Genomic DNA, 24861 nt, shown 5'->3' with positions numbered 1-24861 from the left:
TGCAGTCATTTGTATCATTTACGTGTGCAAAATATAGGATGTAATATAAAGGAAAACTATGACAATCTGGGGTTGCAGTAATAATTTTTTTTTTTGTTTGTTTGTTTTTTTAAATGTGATATTATCTGCCAGCACTCAATTTTCTAGATTTATCAAATTTTTGTGCAATTATTGTGTCAAATACTGTGCCTGAGAAAGAACCCGGCCCAGGCTTTTCAGATAAAATCAGCTGTGTTTGAAATGAATTTTACTGTACATCTGCTTTATATTTTGTAATTATATGATACGTTATAATGACATAAAGGCATTACGCTTAAATGTGTGAATGCATTCAAAACAGTTTTGAAATGTTTTCTTTAAATACACGGTGATTTCCGGGTGCCGGAGTTATGAATGGGCAAATTGATAGTGAATTTTGGAAAAAAATATGACGCGTTGAATGCATTTTGCGTGAAAGCAAGGATCCACTTGGTTCGTCTCTTTCACTGACTCTGTGAAGAGTTTTGAGAACGCGGAAGTGTGAAGGTCATATTCATAACGCATTTCACATTAATAAGAGATGGTAATTTAATTTACGAGGCTCGATGAAAACCTCTGTCGCCGTTTACAATCGCGCAATCGAGCTCATGAAGCTCATACTGTCAGTGGTTGGACGCGATACCGTTGAATGTACGTTTTGTGTTCATTAGGCTCCGCATCTGAATGACAACAGGAATAATAGAACCACCCAAATGTACCTGCACAAATGATAGTAAAACGTCTAGTAATGCGCTGTAGCATGACTTGAATTGACAGCAGTTCTATAATTGGGCTACAGGTTTAAGTGTGAGATAGGGACGTGCATATATGTACAATAACTTTGCAGTCGCTTCCACACGCTGCTTTTTTCTGGAGCTTTGGTGTAGCGATTGTCTGCTTCGGGGGACAGGAGAGCTTGCTTGTGTCCTTTATCTTCACAGATGTCTCGTCTGGTTGGATCTGAAGCCAGAGTTTCATTCATAAGATGTTGATCACGTGGTAAACCTTTTATATAGCGACGTGCAAAGCTTTATGGAGACATAACAATGTGGTATGACACACTGTCGACGCCACCTCCATACAGAGTGTTGCCCAGGCGACTCCGTCATGAAGCTAGAGATGTGGTTCCCGAGTGGCTCCCATCATTGCTGACACTGTTTCCCCAGAGTGGCATAGCAAAGGCTTAATGGGCCTGTTGATGGTGAGTTAAAGCTTGGTGTTAATTATAACACCATGCTCTGTTAAACACACTTCCATTAGCATCAGCAGAGGCAGCACTGTCGAGCTTCGTCCCGGAGAATAAATTGAGACTGCTGAGTCAGCCGACTCATGAGCGCAACAGTTGTAAAGATACAGGATCACAGCGGCGCGCTCTCTGTGAAGTTTCGATGTGTGCCGTAATTGAGGGTTGAGATTGTCATTATTTTCTTTGCTGTGATTCAGCCCGTGACAGATTTACAATCCCTCATTCATTCATATTTGTTGCGGTGACTTCTGGTTTGGTTCTATGAGTGAAATGGGAGCCGACGGGGGATTTATATGATTGTTCTTCAGATTTTTACAAACATTGATTGGACAGTTAGGCAGGATTTGAAATGCAATAACATTGCCCTTTTGGTCGTCATGTGTGGGATTTCTAAAGTCGTAGCAGCAAGTCGGCCTGTCACGATAACACATTTTGCTGGACGATAAATTGTCCCAGAAATGATTGCGATAAATGATGATGTTGACGTTCTGAGACCATTTTCATCTAATACAATGATAATGGCATAGTAATGCAGGTACACCTTTTCAAAGATCAATAAACTTTTATTTTTAAAGAATATTTAACACTGGAACTGTAAATGACACACAATAAATGAACAAAACAACCAAAAACAATAAATAAAATAGATTCTCAGTCTCATGCACTGGAATAAAAACCAAACACAATCAAAAACAATGAAGAAAATGAAAATGAAAAACCACAACAATACATAAAATGGATGTAAACAAAATTGCACTATCATGTGATTAATTGATTTATCGCGACAGGCCTAGCAGCAAGTGATGAAATGTGTGTATTTTTTAGGAAAAACTAGATAATGTCCATTAAAAATCTAATAAAGGATATATCTAATACAGTGAACGAACTGTGGAGCCAGTGACCTTGCCTGCTATCTTAAGGTCTTAACGGTTGCCCCTGCCCAGCAGCCTCATCGCCTCCCCTACATCCTGTTTCTCAGATTAGTTCTGTTTGTCTGGCCCTGGTTGTCAAGGCTCTGATATAGTATAGATAAATGAAACCTACTATTGGTGTGACCGAGCAGAACTTAATGTATGCTCACTCTGAGCCAGCTCGCTGCTGAACCCCCCGCCTCTCCCTCTCTGTCATTAACACGGCCGTGCAGGCTGTGTGATAACAACCACATAAAGCATCTGATAAAAAGCTGCCAAGGTGAATATTGGAGGAGGGCATAATGTGCTTGTGCACACGTAGGCATAACTTTAAAGTATACACGCGTACGGCCTCACACACACACACAGCGTATTTGCACGCGTGTCCATTTGCCTCTATCATTGTAATATTTACATGATTGGATGTATGGATAATGAATTTGATAAGGGGGAGGGGGGGGGACCACCACATATAACAACTTTCTCCAGATGAGTGCTTTTCCCAAGCACTTAGCTGCTGCTGAAATCACGTTTGCTTTGAACACCGCTCGGTGTCGAGGCAGCGGGAGGGAGGGGAGTGTAAGGAGATGTCGGGATGAGTGTGAGCCTCTGTATTTTCCATAGGCCTGTTTTCAGCTGCTGCTTCGGCTGCTTTCTTTAGATTATGACGGATGCGTAAAGACGCGATGTCAGTGCCGCTGAACGCACATTATTGTCAAGACAGGATGGAGTCTCAGCCGGGTCACGACACACGACGAGTGGATGACACAGTTTATTTGATAGTCCCTATTACGTTGTCTGGAATACAACAAGTGATACATTTTTGTCTGTGCGTTTGCTCTGCATGTCAGAGTCAGGCTCGTCTGATTAAGGCCAGAACACCATACACAATATATGTTCTTTGTTTCACTTTAAAAAGGGGATTATGTGAAGAATACCCAGAATATTTTACAGCTTGTGATGTGACAGTTAGACTGGTGATAATCCATGCAGTCTGAGTCACAGAGCCTGGAGATAAAATGGAGAAACAGGAGGCTGATTGATCCTTTACTGGATAAACATACTATTAAGGACTTGTTTGGGGCATTAAATGCCAGCATTTCTTTACTTTTAAATTTGACTTGAGTGATGGCCTTAAGGTTAACAGCATTCTGTCAGCTGCTTCTTTGCAGAGATGTGTTTTCGTAGTGGCTCAACTCCAGTAATCGTTGTGTATATAATGACGTTTAACCATTTAAAGAGGTCACAGGAGATAAAACCCCAGCTCCAAATGTGAAAAGTACATTTTTGATGACTCTTACTACTGCAATGGCAGGTGCAGTCTTTCAAGAGCAACTACGTCTAATGAAATTGTCACCATTCACTATCTGGGATTGTGTGGTTTTAATGCTGTAGTTTCATGGTCCCTGCTTTGTTTCTTTAAGTGGTGTGGAGCCACTGCCACTCGTGCCACTGAATCAGCATGGGTGGGTGGGTGTGAGGTTATTGGCAATTTCTCATGTCAGTAGGTTTAAGGCCACCCAGGGGAGACAGTTTGATATGCAGACTGTGAGGTGCTGGGATTTTGGAGATGCCGGAGAAAGTGGTGAAAGATCTGATTCAATTCCCCGGGTTAGCTCAGAAAGAATTCAGCTTGAAAGTTTGTCAGGGGTTATGCATAAAAAGTAAAAAAAAAATTGGAACTATGATTGTATTACTTGATAAGTTTCAATAAAAAAATACAGAAGATACAAAAAAATGTAGGAACCCTATCTCTATCCCAGCCTATTCTACATTCTACAGTTATATAAATACAGACCATAAACTGAGCATTAGCTGTACAGATAATGTGTGTCTCTGAGTGTGTGTGGCACTAATTCAGTCAAAACTAATGAGCAGATTGATCAGTTCTTTATTCGTCAATATAAACTGCACCAAAACCTGTTATTATAGTAAAATACAGGGTAGCAATCATGTCTTTACCCGCGATAGTCATTCATATACTTTTCATTTCCCTGCAGGTTACCGGCCAGCTTCTGTGGGATTTGATGTCACCTTCAGATTGGTTCAACTGAAGATGGAAACACTGGAGTCTGAGCTGACCTGCCCGATCTGCCTGGAGTTATTTGAAGATCCCCTGCTCTTGCCTTGTGCCCACAGCCTGTGTTTTAACTGCGCCCACCGCATCCTGGTGTCCCACTGCTCCACTAGCAAGCCCCTTGAATCCATCTCGGCCTTTCAGTGCCCCACCTGTCGTTACGTCATCACGCTGAATCACCGCGGCCTGGAGGGCCTTAAGCGCAATGTGACACTGCAGAACATCATTGACCGCTTCCAAAAGGCCTCCATCAGTGGCCCCAACTCCCCCACAGAGAGCCGGCGTCTGCATCCGCAGCGGCCCTACACCGCCACCATTAGCGGCACGATAGCTGGAACAATCGGAGGCGGCGGCGGCGGCGGCACGAGTGGAAGCAGCGCCCGCGGCAGCCCGGCCACTTCCAGCCACGCCCACCCTCACGCCAACCACACCAACCACGTCAACCACACCAACGCCAACCACAGCCCGGCCGTCGTCGGCAAAATGGACCCGCGCATCAGCTGCCAGTTCTGCGAGCAGGACCCGCCGCGCGAGGCCGTCAAGACGTGCGTCACGTGCGAGGTCTCGTACTGCGACCGCTGCCTGCGCGCAACACACCCCAACAAGAAGCCGTTCACCAGCCACCGCCTGGTGGAGCCGGTGCCTGACACCCACATCCGCGGCCTGACTTGTCTGGAGCACGAGAATGAGAAGGTCAACATGTACTGCTTGGTGGACGACCAGCTCATCTGCGCCCTCTGCAAGCTGGTGGGGCGCCACCGCGAGCACCAGGTGTCCTCGCTCACCGAGCGCTTTGACAAGCTCAAGGTCAGTCTTTCATGTCCTTTTCATTTCCAAAACATACAGTAAGGTCCTGTCAGAGTGCACCCGTATTTCCTGTTTGTTTGCACTGACTGTTCTAGTGAAGTTAGAGGTAAGTCACCGACTGCAACATGACTTGATTGAAGCAGAGTTCTGAAACACTGCTGAACCTATTCCCTCCCCAGCAAGAGAGGGGTTTTTAATCCAGCCTGCAACATTCACCATGATATTTGGTTTGCAGTTTGCCAAACAGCAAAGTCTTCAATCCGTCCATTCTCACCGCAGGGACGTTCAGTCTGTGTATTTCTGTCAACTATGAACTTTTGGCCCTGCTTCATCTGCATCACACACACACACACACACACTCTCCCTCCAGCTTTAGTTCAGCAAAAAGGACAAAAAGACAGATCGCAAAACAGAGACAATTGGGAGAGTAGAAGGGCAGAGGGAGGGAGGGAGGGAGGGAGGGAGGCAGAGCAGTAGCGAGGACGTTGGTACAATAGTCGATGAGCTGGCATTCCCTGTGGCCACTGAGCTTTCATGGGCTCTGCAGAAAGAGCAGGACTGCTGAATCAGGATGAAAAACAACAGAGAGAGGCACGAGCTGGAGCTAATTTCACCACTAAAGAGCTAAAGCAGCGAGCCACATCAGCTGGCCTTCAACTGTTAGGTACAGACACAACACATTTCAACATTGATCATCAGTGTAGAAGTTTGCAGTCTAACTGTATAATTCAATATTGAAACTGGATTATACTTTGTGGGCTGGCTTGTGTGGGTTACATTGAACTTTTATACCTTTTACTTTTTTTTTTAAACTCTGGTTAACACCTAATGTACTGTTTTCATGAACCCATGATACTCTGTAAATGAGCGTTGTTATTGTTTCAATAAACCACTTGATGGAGGAACTCGGAGGTACCAGTGGTGCTTCATCCTCCAACACAATACTTTAGCTAAATTAGTAATCTAGGGGATAATATAGCAGTGATTATGACAAAGGCTTATTTCCTTTTATTTGCCGTAATGCGATGCGAGTCCATCTGGACAGATGGCGGCAAAACAAAATTGGAAACATAGTAAAACTCTTGTGTTGTGTACATATTAATGTGCTGAAGAACTGACATTTTCCAGAAATGAATTTTTGATGTCAAGATCCAGGCTTCCAGATGGCACTTGCCCTGTCGTCTAACAGACACAGATTGAGAAAGGCTGAAGGGTCAAAGACGAAAGTGACAGATGCGTCGTGTATAAAAGAGCAATGCACAGCGTCTATATTTGGATTATATGACGTGTTAGTAGACGTGATCCTTTCCACTGTAAATCTTTGTCGATGATGGAAACGTATCAGATGTTTTCTAGTTCCACTCCCCCAGTGTGTGAGTGTGTTTCCATGGTTTCATTGTGTCCATTGAACGGAGAGCTGGACACCTGAAAAAGTGCCCCATTGGCAGTTTGAAGGCCTTATCTGCAGCAAGCCACGCTGCACAGTGTGTGTGTGTGTGCGCGCGAGTGCGTTTTTTGTTTGTGGATGTTCTAGTTCCTACAGAACATTTAGGCTTATTTTTCCCTCTACAATAGCAACGTGTGGCCATGAGAATACGTTTGCGCCGCTTCAGGAGACATTGTTAACACATTCGGTGTGCAACAAATACCCGTCTCATTTAATTCTTCGGTGAGTACCACAGCGGCGGAAAATGTCAAAATGCAGTTTCAACATTGTGTTTTATTCATGATTTGTTCAACCATAACTTTCAGGTGTTTCAGCAACATGTCAGCGAAATCCCACCTGCTCAACTTCTCGAGTTTATTGTCACTGGCATGTCTGCTTCTTCTTCCTTATTCTACAGACTGTGAGAGAGTTTGCTGTCATTTGCTCCCCCCCCATACACACACACACACACACACACACACGCATACACACTCCTTACCTCACCACATCATGCCTGGCTGTGGTTCTTTTGAATGGTATCCATCCAAGGCTTTGAACTTTCCTGACTTTGAAATCTCAATCTTTCCCAAGACCTGGGAGAAGACCAGCCCCAGTCTGAGGTCCAGCTCAGTGGCAGTTGCTGGACTTTGAAACAGGGGAAGCTCATTTCAGGCCCAGTTATTTAGTTATTTATACATGAATGATTGCGTGAATTCTGCGAACAAACCACAAGAACAAGTTTTTGTTTACAGTGTATATGTACAAACAAAATTGGGCTATATCGCCGAGCAAACGACACACGTGATTCAAACAGGAGTGAGGCAGAAAAGGCTCCGCTGTCGCGTATGTTTCCGCAGAGCTGTCAATCAAAAACTGATTCTGAAATGTAAATACAACACAGTACATATTTGACCACAGTTTAGAGGAAGCTGAGCTTCACTTGCTGTCTTTGAGCAGTCGCCACTGACGCAGCTAATATTGTTATTGACTGCTTTGCTGCAGTCCTGTAGTCAGCCATTATAGTTGGCCACTATTCCATAACCCTAGAAAAGACTTGGTTGCCTCTGTTTTACCTCTGCTTCACTTACTTTGACCTCTGACCTCTGGATTACACCCTCTGTCTACTGTGTACACATACTGGGAAAGGTAAGCTCCCCCTGGGTAAAGTGGGTAGATATTTCAAGTGCCAGCGCTGCAAACGACAGAATGTGGCACAGATTAAACCGTGGTGAGGCGAAGTTAATTCCCAAGGCAGCTGTTAAGCAGAGCTCTTTGAAGCGAGGCTGTTTGGCGTCTTATAATGGGCCGACTTTGGTAATGGCGTTCTAACGTCGACGTGCTTGAAAGACTACAGTTTCAAGGTACTCCCGTGTTTGCGTGTGTTCAGTTATATATTAATTTATTTTTAACACAAGTCAGATTGACACGAGTCCCATCACCTGCTCCTTTGGTAGTGTAAAGTTCAGGCTCATTACAGTGTAAAATGAGCTGCTGCTGAAGTGTGTGTGTGTTGCGGGGCCTCGGCACAGGACTAATCCCTCACAGCTGATGTAACGCTGAAGAGTGAAAATGCAACACTCAAGGGAAAACCGCGACACCGTAGAATGAAATCCGCCGCGTAGTTTTGGGATTGTTCTCAAAAAGATTATCTGTTCATTCATTTACATCTGCAATAGCGTAGGAACCCTGGTTAGCTTAGTTAGCATAAAAACAATATCTTATCCATCAAATTTCGCATGGATTGACCAAAGCAGATATGACATATTGACAGTGATCTTAATGTGATGCTGTTAAATTGATTTTGTTTGCTTTGGAGCGTGTGAGGCCAGCTGTTACTGTCATTACTGTCCATGATTTATGATTTACATAATATTCTGAGTTAACCACATGCTGGCACCAACTGCATATACACACAAGAGTGGTTTTTTGTTTGTTTCCTTCTTCACAAGAAAACTAAACTATTGCAAGAATGCACAATAATAAATGGTGGTGTTCATTTTTGGACAGATTATGTGCCATTGTGTGACATTTTAGTCTGCTCCACTGTGAGAAATGACCATGCAAATAATGTCCCATGTCTTTACGGCAATGTATATAAACACTCGAAGACCTTGTTTGACAAAGTAAAGGTGAGCGAACGAAAAAGGTGTCAGAAAATTTGCTCATGAAGACACAGCAATAAGGCAGATGGCCAACGAGAGAGTCACATTGTAAGGATGCGTCGTCTTTGTCTCTCCTCTCTTCAATAATACTCGTTATATTACAGTCAGATTACTGTATCTCTGGCTTTTAAGTGGCGTGTGCGTGAGCAGCGAGTGCTAATGAGCTGACACGTTGGCGCAGCAGCTGATATTTGTGACACTGTCACTCGACATGAGTGGCAGATCAACTTTAAAACTCTCTATGGTGTGTGTGTGTGTGTGTGTGTGTTTAGGGTCTTGACATGTCTCACTCATACTTTAGTCAGATAATAGTCTGTTATGTGCACGACAAGAAAAATGAAAAGCCCTTTTAAGCGATTATTGGATTAATTCAAGGTGTTTTGGAAGTGGTAACTCGCATTCTTTACTCCCCCCCACCTCGTTCATATCTCTTACCTCGGAAATCTCCTTCCTTTTGCACACACTGACAACTTTCTTATTATTTCCCCTCATAAACAGACTCTCGGTCTCTGTCACACTGTCACTGTGTTTCTCACACGTTGCTGTGTTGTGTGCAGGCACTCGAGCACCGTGCGTCCCACCTGCTTTCTGCCACTCCGTATCCCACTCTCCCCAATTTGGCCCCTGATTTGTCTTTCCTCTTCTTATAGCCCCGCCCCCATGTTGCCCACAAACCCACCCATGCTGCAGCAACGTATTGCTGGTTTGTGTGTAGGAGGGCATGCGATCGCCTTTAAAGGTGTGGGCGGTCCTCACAGGTGTGTTTGTGCCTGTGCGCACGTGCTATCGAAGCAGACGCTATTAAAGGTGACGTGTGGAGTGATTGGGAGCCGAGTGTGCGATACCGGGGGGAAATCCTGGCTCCAGTGGGAGATGGCACATACTCGGTCATGCTGATGGACAAGAAGAATGAATGTAGTAGAAAGCTTTTTAGTGTATGTGCGAGACGCCACTCTGCCTATGCGCTAACGTGCCCATCAGGAAATCTGCATGAATGTGTGTGTGTGTGAGCCAAGTGTCAGTACTTCATCATGCATGGTGTTGCGCAGAGCTTTCATAAAATGTACTGGGTCATGAAAAAAGAAGCTCTATCTAATCTCTCCCAACCGTTACATCATGCATATGTACTAGTGATTCAAAGAGATTTGGTGTCAGCAGTGATACACTGTAACTGTATGTGTATGTTTGTATAACTATATTCATTCCATCCATCCATTATCTCACTCACAAGGTTCAGTTCAGGTGCCTGATACTGTTCTTCAGTGCTATAGGATGGCCCATGTCCTGTAGCACTGTATTCAGTCCTAAAACACTGAATACAAGTGTCAGTGTTTTCTGTTTTTGTCTTAAAAAATGACATTTGCGAGTTAAGTCGGAAACGAAACCTTGTGTTACAAGCAGTTGAACAGGTGTACCAAAATGTGTCCGGTGAGTGTTTGCCTGGATCCCCACTGTGTATTCATGCATAGCAGATGGAGATCTGGTTATGCTGTGTCTGTTTTGTCAGGAGAAGCTGTATTTGTGTTGTCTTGTATCATAATGGAAGATCGCAAACTCATTAGTATTTATGCGCTTTCGTCAGATGGCTGGCAGCGACGCGGCACAACAGAAGAGGATTTACACATTAGTCAACAGTGGAAAACACGTCACGCCTCTTGCTGATGTTGTTTTCCACTGACTCCCAAGTCTTTTGATTCCCTCGTTTCAGACATTATTGCCACATTATTTCCCTGCAATGTCTGAGTAAGCACTTCCTGGTATTAATCTGCAACTATCTGTGGCACCGATCGCATTTTGTAGGAGAGGAGAAACGAGGGGCCGTGCGGAAAACTGTGACACATGCAGTCTGTGAATATTACTTCGAGGCTCGATTGAGAAATTACATTTTAGAGAGAGTCTCTGGGCACTTTGTGAGATTGTGATGGTTTGATGAAATCGACTAATTGAGTCAGCCGCATTTGGCTTGTGGATCAGGGACAGTGGATAAAGCAACAGAGCCTGTTGTACTGACAGTAGAATGTTTTTGCCCACACTAAAACATATGCTGAAGTCTAAGTGCACAGATCCACAGAGGATGAAGATGCCCGACTATCTCCTATTTGTATAATCTGTGCACATGCTTCCTTTGTGTGTGTGTGTGTGTGTGTGTGTGTGTTGTGTGCATGATAAACTCTGCATCCTGTTGTCTGGCTGCCAGGCAGGAATCATGTGTCGCCTCTGGGAAGATCCTTAGTTTGAACTAATGACACTGATGTGAGATGAATTGCACGTTGTCACTGGCCTGAGGAAAACATGGAGCTCTGATTCAGTGAAGCAAAGAAGGCTCACATTTTACATGGTACATTTTGATGCCACAAATCCATCACACACATGGATCTGACACATTTGTATTGACATTTTAAAGATGAATTGGGGATTTGAATGTTACAGGAAGAAGGAATGGTGTGCAGGTTGTCAGCAGTTCCAACCTAATCAGTGTCATTATTGTTTTCAGGGGAGAAACGGATCGTTCCATTGTTCATAGTGAGGCATCAAGTATCCAAACAGCCAGTTTAATGAGTCCGATTTCAAGAAACCACATGGACTTTTGCCTCCACTGATAATTCAATTCAATTCAATTCAATTTTATTTGTATAGCGCCAAATCATAACATACATTATCTCAAGGCACTGTACATAGACAACATCAAGGAGAGCAGAGAACCCCAACAGTTCACACAATGAGCAAGCACTAGGCATCAGTGGAGAGAAAAAACTCCCTCTTAACAGGAAGAAATCTCTGACAGAACCAGGCTCAGAGATGTGCGGTCATCTGCCTCGACCGGTTGGGGTGAAAGGAAAAAATGGGGGACAGTGGAGAGGTGGGGGACAGAAAATGGGGGGAGAGGAAGGACAAGAGGGAGATGAGGGAGAGACAGAAGAGAGAGAGGGAGACCAGCAGCAGATACACAACAACTGTATCAGGTTACAAGTTTATACAGTTACTGATATCGACTTTTTAATTACAAAATAATAATAATGGTGACGATGAGCGTAGCCTCGGAAACTGGATCTTGATCCTGCAACCTGCATGATGAGAATACAGAGAGAGAGAGAGGGAAGGAAGGAAAGACACAAACTAGGGGGAGAAAGAGACAAGGTTAATGACATATAAAAAGTCATAATCAAATCAAATAATACAGTTCTGAACCACATAAAGTGAAGTTAATAACTGTCACTTTACATCATTCACGACGGTCCAATTACAGACATCAAAACTTGTGTTTTTGTTGTTTTTTTGTCCTGTAAGTTTTCAGTTCTTTACTGGAGAAAAACATGTCAGCACTGATTAAAGAAAAAGAGGGTGATAAGCTTGGAGGCAATACAATTCTGATGTTTTGTAATTTGCAGCCTTTTCTCAGCCGTTTTTTTTTTGGTTTCTCATCACACAGTTTCACACAGCGACTCTTCCCACTTCTGTTGAATTGTAAAACATTTCCTTTTCAGCAGCGAGCTAAAGAGCTCAGCCACACTGGTTGTTGGGAGCAAACGACCAGAACTGGATCCAGGCCATCGCGAGTTAGAAAGAAACTAATCTGGCCTGTACACATTTTATCATCATCTCCTTCACTGAGCTCAGTTTTTTTTTTTTTTTTATCTATGATGTCACTGAGGCGACATTTCTTACTTATCCTTCCACAAGGCTACAATCTTTTCAGGTTAAGCGAGTCCATTACGGAGACTTCCCTCTGAAGGTCAGTCGGTCATTAATCAGTTGGCTTCATTCACAATCACAACAGTGGGGGAAAAAAACAAGATAAATGAAGGGATACAATTGAATAATGAAGACATCACCGACTGTTTACGACTGTTATTTCTGCATCCTCGTCACCCCGTCTGGGTGAGAAATGGGAAACAACAGAGTTCTGCTATTGTGTAAAAAGGTTCAGCGTGATATATTTAAATTCAGGTTTTAATGTAAATAATTGTTGCTTTATTCTAGTGCTTTGTCTGTGTAATTGTAAAGTGATCCAGTATTTTAGTTAGAATTGTCATCCATTTTTTTTGTTTGTTTGTTTTGGACTCTGAATTTAAAATGAAAATGAGCCTCATCTAAATGACTCATACAGGATTATAGTTGTTTACATTTGGATTTAGTCAAAGGTAGAAAGTTTGAAAGGTACTTTGTTATTTTTTCAGCAATCTCGAGCAGAAACCAGAGGCCAAGACCTGGATTTCTATGTATGTGTTTGTTGTTTTTGGAAAACCTGAGGAGAATTTCATTCTCGCAGGTCTGTCCTCCATCGTCTCCCTCATTCCCAGACTCAGCCGCCTCGGACAGAAATTCCATTCTCGTGAATCCGTCGCTTCCTGAAACATGCATTCTCCAAACACTTGCACACACACACACACACACACACACACAATCACGAGCGTCATTATCTCACGCAGTCACACTGACAGAATGTTCAGATAAACAAGCGCACGCCGCCTCAAGGAGAAAGTTTTGCACACACTGTGTGAACTGCAGTGTATTTCCTCTAGTTATTTATATTGTTTGTCATTAAGTGTTAATTTAAGAAACAAGGGACGAGTCGGAAAGTGCCTCAGCAATTGCAGTCACATATTTACTATAATTATGTTCCTAAAATCCCTATGTTGGAGCAGAACCAGAAAATAGACGTCAGTCAGTCAGTGTAGAAAAATCCAACCATTGTTTCGATTATACATTTAAAAAGTAATCTTCCTTGTATCTTAGCAGTTCAGGCCTGTAGTTCGCCGCTGCGTGATGGACGTCTAACTGTCAGTTTGAAGATGTTTTTTGGCTTGAAGATTTTTGGACAGGATTCTACCTCAGGACCTTAGAGAAGCGGGACAATGTGACCATGGATTGACTTTGCAAACTTGAGTTTAGAGCGCGCTCATTTCATTGTGACAGAGAGATTAAGAACGCGGGTTAACAGCGCTGTGCTCCGATGTCCCGCTCTTAAAGCCCGCCGCGGCGCACCGATGCATGCTTAATAGCACGCGGCGGCGTCTTTTATGGATTCTAAAAAAAGGGACACATTACGTCCCCTTTCTGGCCAGTGTCGTGGTGACAGCCGCAGTCAGCACCCCGTCCACTAAATCTCTGGAGTGACGACCCACCGTGGACATGTGTGTTTTGTAGGTCTTGTAGACCGCGAGCAACGCTTTCACATAGAGAGAGAGACACAAGGACATTACAGACCACTCTGTGACAATGGGACTGTCTCTGGCTGTTTTACCTCTGTACAACTTCTTTAGAGATTTCCCCTTAGAATGTGCTGCAGCTGGCAGTGCTCATAAAAAGCCATCCAGCTAATGCCATTACTTTATTTTATTACAGAGTCCTTAATTGACCCAAAACCCCACCTCAGCAACAAGATATTATAGGGAATATATCCATTCTGCCGTTGTATTTCTTAATCCCTGCATGTGGTAATTAAATTTGAATTATGTTACATGTTCCTGACAGCTTTTATTGCACTGATTTGTTACATATGTGTTGACCCCTTTGACCCTTTAACTCCTTTCTCCTCTGCAGCGACGAGGTCCATGTTTATTTAGAATCCCGGTATCAGAGGTGGAAACATCTTAAAAGATGGAACACAAAATCTTCACTCAAGCTAGTTAGTTTGCATGTGTTGTGTAACTCTTTGCCGAAATCACGTTAGTGATGGCGTTAGGTTGACATTCCCGTTTTTGTTTTTTCGTTGACATCACTGCGAGAACATCCCCGTGGAAGATTCTGTTCTGCTCGGGTCAGGAGAGAGAAGTTAAGCTCCCCAGGGAGTCGCAGAGACAGGAATGCTTGCTCCAGATATCGACGCCAAAAAAAAAAAACAACCGTGGATCACTGGAACGTGGGGAATGTGTCTTTACTATATTCAGACACTGCCCAGAGTGTGTCCTCACACTATGATTCTAGCGCCGGGGGCCAAATCAGGAGTGGTGCAGAGCAGTGACGCTGAGCCACAGTGATATGATTTTGCACTGACTTTTTTATTTTTTTTTTAAATATCCATAAGTCTGCTGTCGCTGTCATGTAACATGTCACACTCCAAGCAGTGCATCGCCACAAACACTTACATCTTCAATCTATTCCACGTTTTTAATATAGATGTCACGTTGCTACCATCAGGACTAAAGTTAGACGTCCTCATTTATAAATAAATGATAGTGACGAGACTTTCTGTCCTGTTTCCTGGACACAGTCGGTCCAGTTAGATAAGACAACGTACAGTAGAGTGGATAAATCACCTTGAAGGAAGCGAACTCATGTGTTAGGCTGAATGAAGCCGCTTTGATACTAATGGAGACACTCTGTCTCGTCACTGACCGCCGCCTCTGTGTGTGAAAGTGTGAAATTTGTGTATTTTGTGTTGGAGAATGGTTTGCATATGATTTGTTGTGTGCACTTGTGCCGACCACAGACCGGGCAGATGAGAGTCGGGATCTTTTTTTTGTGCTTCAAATCCCAAAGCCTGCAGGGCCCAACGGGGGTCCACACACTGCGGCGGGCCACATAAAACACCTCCAGAGTGGAGAGTCTCACTGTTTCTCTGAAGCCAGTCGATGGAAATACATCTCAAACATTTATCCCCCTCGAGTAAAAAATAGCACAGGAAAGAGTTTTTTAGTGCTATATGTTACACGGCTTTAAATCCCATTATAAACTGCCGTTCAAATGGGATCTGCAAAAAGCAAGGTTTTTAATCTTGAGAGGCAAAGGAAATTGAAAAGTGTATTTGTGGCAGACTGGGTTAAAACCATGCTCAAATCTGTCAAGATAAGCGAAAAGTATCAAAGAAGACGTTTCTCACGAAGCAAAAGTGGAGACTGCGGTAAAACTTACCTTGGAATCAGATGCTTCTCCTCTCTCAGATCACTTCTTGCAATAAAATGCTTTACAGCAGGTGGCAGTTAAATTTGAACACACACAATGACATGTGCTTCTCTGTGTCTTCTCTCCTGCTGCTAACACTATTCACGTGTGCTTTCAGAGAGGAGGCGTTCGTTCCCTCTTAACCCTCTCACCCAAAAATGCCTTATCACACTCTCACAGGACCGACCCAGTTCTGTAGTCCATGAGCTCGGATGAACTTCTCCGGTGGTTTTTGCCACAACCTGACAAGTGTAAAGCTTTTAACTCGGAAAGTGTCAGTCACGCCAGATTATTGTTCCTGTTATGTGGCTTAAAAAGATGATGCGCGCAGCGGCATCGAGCGCCGAGATGACAAACAAACTCCAAAGAGAGAATGGAATAATCTGTAGAGTTTAAATTATTAAAGAGTCATTTCCAGCTGAAGCTGGAGCAGTTCTGTGTTGTCTTGTTTCATCTATTCAGGCGACTTGTGCAACAAACCATATATATATATATATATACGTGTATATATATATGTGTATATATATATATATATATTTATAAAGATTTTAAATTGATATGCAGAAATAGCACATGCACACTTATTGTCGCTGTAACTTAGTATTGAACTCGAAGATGAAGGTCGGGGACGCAGAAGAGAGGCGGGGAGGGCACAGATGATATTGTCGAGGAGCGAGGATGAGAGATCAGATGTGTCATGAAAGGAAACACAAAAGGGAAAAGGAGGCGATACGAATGCTGTGATGTCAAAATTCTGGGTCGTTCATCATCGCTCGTGATTTAAATGACAAGCCCTCACCCCAACTTGATGTGTCAGGAAATATTGAAAATGTGCACTTCAGGTTGTTGTTTTTTTATCCATCTGTTTGATAAAGTTGTGAGCTGTGAATGTTTTTTTGTGAAAAACATTTACTTGATCCTCCCGTCGTGACTAATAATAAGGACATCAATACAAAGTCTGTCAGTGGACGGTACAGAGACTGTGAATCAAATTAATATCGGAGAGTGGGGTGATTTTACACTGAGTAATGGCGAGTTAATACACTGCGATTCGCTGGCGAGACGCAAGAAGGTGGTGCAAGGTCATTCTTCAAAAGAGTCATTTGCTGTCGCTGACAGACGACGATTTGGTTTGAAGGTCATTTCACCACTGGGTCTCTTTTTTTTTTTTTCTCTAAGAAGTGATGATTTTGGGTCTGGTGGTTTGACATATTGACCAGAAACTGTCCAGAGGTAACAAAAGTCTCGCTCCTTCCAGCTCTTTCCTCTAAGTGTTTATAGTGAATGTGTTTTGTTGGTTTACTTTACAAAAACAGGTTGACATCAACAATTTGCTGCAGTAAGTCGTTGATGTGCCAGGACCATTGTTGCCAAGAAAAAATGGCTTGTTGCATAAGCCATAAAACTTTGAAAAGATGCTTTCATACTTTACGTAGAAGTTAATTAAATTGGATGTACTGTGTTAATTATTGAGCTGAAGAGATGCTGCTTGGCTAAGTTTGTTGTACCTTTAGGCAGAATTAGGCTGTTTCCTCATTGAGTTTTGTTCCTGTCAGCAATCTCTTGTTTTTAACTCCATGTCTTCCATGTGGTTAATCCTCGTATGATGTCAGACAGAGGTTTGGTTGGGCTAGCTTTTTTGCTTTTTTGTCCATTCCATGATTATCATGTGATGTTTGGAAAGGTCAAAAGGCAAAAGTTAATTTAAGACGAAAGAACTGTAACGTGCAACAATGAATTGACAAAGAGTAAATTTTGATCTATGTGTTGATGATGCTTGGTTGGTTGGTTGGTTGGTTGGTTGGTTGGTTGATGCTTGTATATTCATTTGGTTTCCATTAGGAGTAGTACCAAAATAACCGGCCCCAACTGTTCCATTTATTTGGTCCCCTTCCCCTGGGGTACCAGAGTAATGGTACGGTATGGGTGGAGCTAGACTGACAACAGTCGGCCAATTGGGCAACAGAACAGCACCACTCCCTTTGCGACCGGTGTTTCTTCAGCACCCGCAGTTTATTCTCTTGACGTCGTTGTTGTGACAAACTGCCACAAACCGAACCGAGCTGTATGATGAGGGAGAAGTACACGAGGATGCCAGTCTTACCATCCCAAGCAAATCATTTCTTCAAACAGCCTGAATCAGTTCTTTCTTCCAGGGGAGTGTCATCTCAAAAGGGGCAAATGACTTTAAAGTGCATGTACCAGCTCAACCAGAAAGCCTTGCATATTCAGTGTCTGTGAAGTGCACATGAATGTTTCCACGAGTGCAAATGTGTTGCTGTCAGTGTGCTGGAAGTTGGATTATCTGGTCTGTCACTTTGCCACAAGTGATGTGGTAAAAACCCCACCGAGAAGTCTCAAAGCTGCGGGGCAGCAATGAAAACTTTACAGCTGTCATCTCAGTCGTCCGTTGTGTGTACACAGCTTTGTAGCTTTGTTTCTTGAGGGAATAAAACCCCAACTGCCAACGCCACCTTTATCAGTCTTCTCCCAATGACTTCAGATGTTTTCCTGGGATGAGCTCTTTTAACAGACAGTAAACATATCGTGACCGGGGGGGGGCTGAACTAGATGTTAATCCAATATGACAGAAAAGGTTCATACTGTTTATGTAACAGTGTCTCAAGTGGCCATTGTTTCCACATAAGTCCAGCGAGAAAAGGCCGAGGTAGAGTAAATGACAGCGACGTCAAATTACAGAAAAATAGATGGAGTGAATCTGAAAGTGATCTCTTGACACAACTTTTCATGCTTAAATGAATATGTGAGTTTTAGTGCGATCAACATCTTGGATTTCTTCCGGATCAGCTGACCTTTGATGGCTGTGTATACCTGACTTCTGTGTGTTTTTGTTTGTTTGTTTGCTGCACGGTGCCAGAACACTTCTTGATTGTAATTATTCAAGGGAAAAAAAGAGTGTTTGATTGGAGAAAAGATACGCTTGTGATAATGATTTGAGACTGTCTCTGAAAACAGGGTGCTTTTATGAGCGCGTCGCCCATTATTTACAAATTCAAAGCTGCATACATCATTTTGAGATGTATTTCTTTGGCAGCCACGTCTTTCTGAGGTTCAGAGGGTTTTGGAAACATAAAGACAAGCGATGGGCTGCATTGCAGTGCAAATTGCGTTTTAGCGAACAAGACAAAAAAGAACCACAATGTCAGGTGAATTGAACAATAAGCCAGCAGCCAGAAAATTGCATTACAGCCACTGAACATGAATGTGCAAACTCGCTGTCTGTGTCTCCTGCTCTTAGGTGTTCTTTCTTTTTTTTTATTTCTGTATCAACTGACTCAAATGTAGGGCACCAAACAAAGTAGGGATGGAGCAAACCATCAGTCCAAAAAAAAGGTTTGGTATACAGGATACAGGCAATCAAAAATGCCAATGGTATCAAAATTACTCAGGCTGCTGACAAAGTCCCAAAAAACAAAGCAGGTCATACATTAGGGGAGAACAACCGCCGCCGTGCCAGTACGCTGACTGGCTTGAGATAAGACGAACTGGCAGAAACTGAAAGTTGACCAGCTTAAAAGTGAGGTTAGTACATTGAACACAGCTGAAACCAGTGGTGGGAGAGCATGTAAACAACGTGACACAGGAAGTGAAGTGATCTGAAATGTATGAGAATGTAAGTTACCCAAGTAAAACTAGAAATAATCATAAATAGCAACAAAAAACATGATCTACATATACTTTTGCTCTCTGTCCCACATATCTTTCTGTTGACTGCCTGGTTTTTCATGCAAACAGTTCTATCCCTAACCCTAACCCTCTTTATACCCGCTCATTTATAAAAAATTAAAACCTGTTTAAAAAAGAAATGTGAAGCTCATAATGCTGTAAGCTGCCACTTGGAGCTCCTGAGGTTCCAGGTTGATGCCAAGGACAGGTGATTAATAATAACCCAGGGAAACCCTACCTAATGAGCTGGACTGTGTTAATTACACTCACGTGTGGCATCCTTTCTGTAGCCTGTATTTTCAGAACAAAGTTTAGTGAGAAAGACTTCTTCTGAGCGCGCGCCTCTCAAACGCATAGTTCTGTAAGGTCAATAAACATGAATATTGAGTTGATCCTTTGATCACATCCTCCATTTTAAGGTATTAGATAAAGATACTGTAACCTCTCAGTGCCCTAAAAGTATTAACCAACATTTTGGAAATTCACTTATACCTGCAGTGGTAGCAGAGTAGATTGATTTCAGTCTGCACCATTTTAAACGGTGAAGAAATCAGGTTATCTGTGACGGGTGTATCGTATTAATATACACATATACACATACTATAGACAACCCTACCATAACCCATTTAGGGCTTTTATTCAGAGCTACATTGATAATCAATGAGAGCTGGACTCTGCATCCTCTATCTCCACAAAGCACCGAGGCAGAGCTGCAGTAACTCTAATGTCTTTAGTCAGGAGTCACAGTGGTCGGCTACAGCTTGAATCTTGAGGAGAGGACTACTTCATACCTCGCCCACAGCGATCAGCATCTACTGTGGATGAGGTTAGACATGGATAACAAGGAGTTGTTATGAGCTGCACAGCACGCAGCTCCGTTGATGAAGCTATTTTGATCCACTTATACCTGCTGGTCAGTAATATACTGTTCGGTTAGGTCCCCGTATAGGCTGAAAGTGCTTCATGAATCAACGAACTGACAAGGATCGCATACATACGCGCACACTGAGCTCAAATAAGAACTGGAAAAGTCTCAAACAGATAAGGCAAAGTTATAGAACGTGTTACACACCAGTCAGATTTCATTCCAGACGTAAGACGTTGGTCAAAGTCCAGGTTCAAGTCATTCCATATCTGACAAGCCAGTGATTTATGTTGTAAATTACATTTTCCATAAGAATCCTGAGCGATAGATTCAGCAAATACGTCTTTGGCTTAAAGTCTGCAGAATATCCAAGGGATTGCTGGCATCAAACTGACATTTTACTCTTTCATAGTTGCTGCTATAATTCTGAATTATTATTCTTTGTTTAAGATATTGATCAATATGTTCGATGTCCTGAGTTTAGATGTTGATCATGCTGAGGAGCAGCAAAGCTACATGGAGATACAGTTTTCCTTTCTCACTGTTAATCCATGAAATTGAATTGCACTGTTCCAACAAAAATCCTTTGTGGGCCGATTGAAATGAAAGAGAAAGGTTCTTTAAGCCTCTTCAACCACATTCACTGCTTTCTGCTAACCCCACTTCATCTCAGTCCCGGCTCTCTGGAAATCCACTGCGTTAAGTTTACGTTCAGATATCACACGACCCTCCGACTGTACTGTAATCTCAATTTAAATTATCTGATAGACGACTCCCGAAGAATGTGGCCTTCACGTTTCATGTTCTGTATGTGTACGTGTACAATATGTACGATATATGTATGATAAATAGGCTTATATTTCCTCTGCATATATTGTTAATATGGGGGGAGGGGGAGGTGCAGGTTTGTAAATTTATTTAAATTTATTCTTATTTTATTCGTATTCTTTTACTTTGTAATTTTATTTTTAGGTTTATTCTCACTTATTCTTATAGTTCTTAACTTTGTAAATTTAAAAAAAAAAAATTGCTGCTATAATATTCGTTACCTTTGTAAACTGGAGCGCTGTGACGAAAGAATTTCCCGCAAGGGATTAATAAAGTATATTCTATTCTATTCTATTCTATTCTATGTAGCATCTTTAGTCAACCTGTTCATAGCCTTAACAAATAAACAAATCATTGCTAAGTTAAAATCAAATACATGCCTATGGGATATTCAAATTCCAGCTTCATCGCTGCTGCGGTAGTCATGACAATTCATGATACCGTTTCAAACCTACAGAGAAATCCCTTGATCCTAATCCTTGTGTGGCTAAAAACATGAAATACTGTTGGATTTGTGTCCACTTAAAATTACTTTTTTTTCTCCTTATAATGAGATAAAAGGCAGTCGGGATTTGTGAGGCAAAGAGTCCAAAGAGAGGTTGACTGGCACAGTGATACTTGCCCTTTTCTTCCCTCCCCCACTTTCTAGCTTTCCCTCTTTTGCCTCTTCTCGGCAACTTAATTTAAATTTTCCCTGAAGACGTATAAATGAAAGTAAGCACCTTCTAACTGTCTACTTCCATCCATTTATTGCGGCGCTCCTACTTCTCACAGATCCCCCGACGATTCACACAATTGTTTATAGCTTGAAGGTCGCGGGAGTACTAGCATCTACTAGCATCACATTTAGAGCTTCAAAGAAACACTGTGAAACGTTAACACCTCCTCGTATGACGTTCTACATGCGCTGTATTTGAATGAGTCTATTTTATGGACTTTCTTTGCTCCGAGTCACCCAGTTAAGTTTATATAAATAAGAGATACAAAACAAGTGTTAGCGTTAGCTTAAACATCTCTATTGGTGCCGTTAATTGGGCACCAGCCAGGGGGATTATGATTGTGAGACGCCACCACAGTTAGACCATTGGTCTCAAGAGTTCTGCCCTATGGAACATTATCCTCAAACAAAGAACCAGTTTCCCAGAAGGCTTGTGTTACTGACACGTCCACACTCTGAAAAGCCTTGCGTTCACAACAGCTGTAAACCGAGCTTTCCTCTATTCTATTGCTTTTCCTCAAGTTTAATCTCTTCCTCTTTTTTCCCTCGCTTTCATTTTAGACTCTTTGTTTCACTTGTGCAAAAAGAAAAAGTTTTCAAGTTGGGTACTTAGCCTGAGGAGATTTCCTTCCATTTTTCTTGTGGCAGCTGTTGCTTTTTTTTTTTATCATTACATTGTTGTAACATCCCAAGATGGGATGAAGGCAAGTGATGTGGAGTGGGCTAACCTTCTTTTAGCCTAACACTGCTTCACATTCAAGGATAGTCTTGGGATTTGTATCCTCTTCTCTTATCCTCTCACACCTCCTTTTGTTACATTCTTCAACTTTTAACCTCAGGCAAAAAAAGGCCTTTCATTGTTGTTCCGCTGCACAGTTGCGACGACAGCAGCCCCTGCCTTAGGTTGGGCAGTAACACAGTATACTGTAATGAGATTACTGTAATATAATTTGAAACCGCCTTTTTTCATATAATGCTCAGAAAACAGCTCAGTAGACGCAGATTACAACATATTTAATTTGGGGTGAAGTTCTACACAGTTCATGGATAAGCAGTAAATTCTACTACGGTCGCTGCTGTGGTAGAGAAGCAATAGCAGAGATTAAACTGTGAGTTGGATGCATGTTCTATAAACTCCATTTTATATGTCTCCTGTAGGAAAGAGGCCTATTTTTTTGCCTAAATGTGAAATAAAAAAAAGTGTGTCCTCTTTTGTTTCTCAAACTAACTGGATTGCACGTAAAGGACTGAAACCGGGAATCCTGCAACACAATGACGTCATAGGAGGAGGTGATGATCTCAGTCAAGATGACGGGCTGTCAGCAGCTGCAGTTGTGACTGTGCCTAGATGAACAGAATAAGGACTGAAGTCGGACAACAAGGGGGCAGGAGGGGAGACAGAAAGTCAGGTTATTGCGAGAGAAGACATTGTGCAGAGGGAGGAAAAAAAAGGTGGGGGAATGACAGAAAGACAGATAACAAGGGAAAAGAAAGCCACAGAAAAGACAGGTGACTGAATTAGAAGGCTGCCCAGACTGGAGCTGCTCTGCCACACTGGCCCTTCTCAGCACGGGACTCGTGCCTATTTCCATCCCATCAACCCCCTCCATCTCTGTCCCACTCTGTCTGTTCCCTCTCCTGACATCTGCAGTCCAAAGCTAAATCAGTGAATGGATGATATTACCTTATGCTAATAACCTCTACCCCAGCTAGGCCCAGCACATGCCTCAAGCAACTGACATGTAATTCATCACTCATTTCTGTCTTGCTTTTATTTCCGCTTCCCTGCCTTACAGCAAGTCCTCCACTGCTGCTGCTGCCTCTTCTTCTTCTTCTTCTTCTTCTTCTTCTCCTCCCATCTCCTTTTTTTTTCTTTCTGCTCCCATTCATTCAGTTCTATCTCCTTCCTTGGATTCTTTCTGGACCAGTAAACACACAGGGGGACTTGTGGATAAATTCCAAAAAGTAGTTTAGCACTACAGGTTTGTGGGTTTTCTCGACGTTCTACCATTTCCTCCCGCTGTCCAAACACATGCAGATTTGGGGAGTAGGCAAATTGGAGTGTGAGAGTGGACGGTTGTTTGTCTCTCTGTGGCAACCTGTCCAAGGCGTAGCCCGCCATTCACCTGTCAGCTGGGATTGACACCAGCACCCCTGTGTCCCTCATGTGGAGGATAAAGCGCCAGAAGATGAATGAATAAATGCATGAGTAATGCTTTAATACCCCCAGTTTCCTGCTAATTGGACGTTTTATAAAATATATATAAAATAAGATGAGATAAGATGTATGTAAGCAAAATGATGGCAAAATATGGGATATATATGTATTCGATATTTATGTAATAGATGTACTATATGCACAACAATATCCAATATAAAATATAGTCAGTAAAAATGTCTTATTGAATACATTTACACAGGATTAGAATATGCATCGCTTGTCCCCATGTTATGATAGTTATTGCTTTCAAAATGAATGACCTTTATTAATGTCTTATACCACCTTCACACATCCAGACAACACTGTGCCTCGCACCGTCTTTCACCTTCTCTGAACCCTAACACTCTTTCTTAATCTGTGTTTTTCCTCTGCCTCCCGTCACCCTCCGTGGCTCGAGCCATCTTCGATGTTTGTTGTGTGAGTTTTAATGAGTTTGTTTGTTGACTGTTAATCTGCCTCCTCCTCCTCCTCCTCCTTCTCTGCCACTCTTCCCGCCTGCTGGGCCGAAACCACCGGGGTGCTAATCCAAGTCCGACCGAACCCAATCGACACGCTGTATGATGTTTGTGCTCGCCAGAGAAGGCCATACAAAGGCTTGTGTCTTATAGACCTTATATACCAATGCAAGCATTAGCAGAAGATGTGCCCGTGCACAGATATAATATGTAAAGGCTTTGCAGATGCACCAGCTGAGGAACACACTGGCACAAACACACACACATGCATGTATGTAAGAGGACAGAGGAGTTTGTTTCACCGCTGTCCCATGGGAGACAGCTGTGTTCTGATGTATTAATCATCGTCGTCTCCAGCTTGCTAATTAATGACCCATCTGTCCCCTTTCACTGATGTTCCACTTCAAACTCCGTCCCACACACACACACACACACACACACACATGACTCCAGGAACACCAGTTTCAGAGACAGACATTAACAGGCCAGTGGGCCACGCTGTCTCATCTGCATTCAAGGAACTGTGCGAGACCATGAGTGTTTGTGGCAACTTAA

The 24861-nt window shown here is 42.7% G+C and overlaps 1 protein-coding gene across 3 annotated transcripts in view; it reads left to right on the top strand.

Moving 5' to 3' along the window:
• mid2 (midline 2) overlaps positions 1-24861 on the top strand; it is a 130057-nt gene that overhangs the window by 63833 nt on the left and 41363 nt on the right. For 2 of the 3 annotated variants that reach the window (XM_044039901.1, XM_044039900.1), the window contains exon 2: positions 4176-5059. In XM_044039901.1, the coding sequence (XP_043895836.1) occupies positions 4232-5059 (828 nt within the window). In that variant the 5' untranslated portion in view covers positions 4176-4231. Of the gene's footprint in view, positions 1-4155; positions 5060-24861 lie in introns of those variants that run through there. The other variant, XM_044039898.1, reaches the window with a different exon arrangement.

This window comes from Solea senegalensis, linkage group LG12 (assembly GCF_019176455.1).
Source record: "Solea senegalensis isolate Sse05_10M linkage group LG12, IFAPA_SoseM_1, whole genome shotgun sequence".
Lineage (NCBI taxonomy): Eukaryota > Metazoa > Chordata > Actinopteri > Pleuronectiformes > Soleidae > Solea > Solea senegalensis.
The sequence above is the reverse complement of the archived record's forward strand: the minus strand, read 5'-3'. Positions and strand labels throughout refer to the sequence as shown.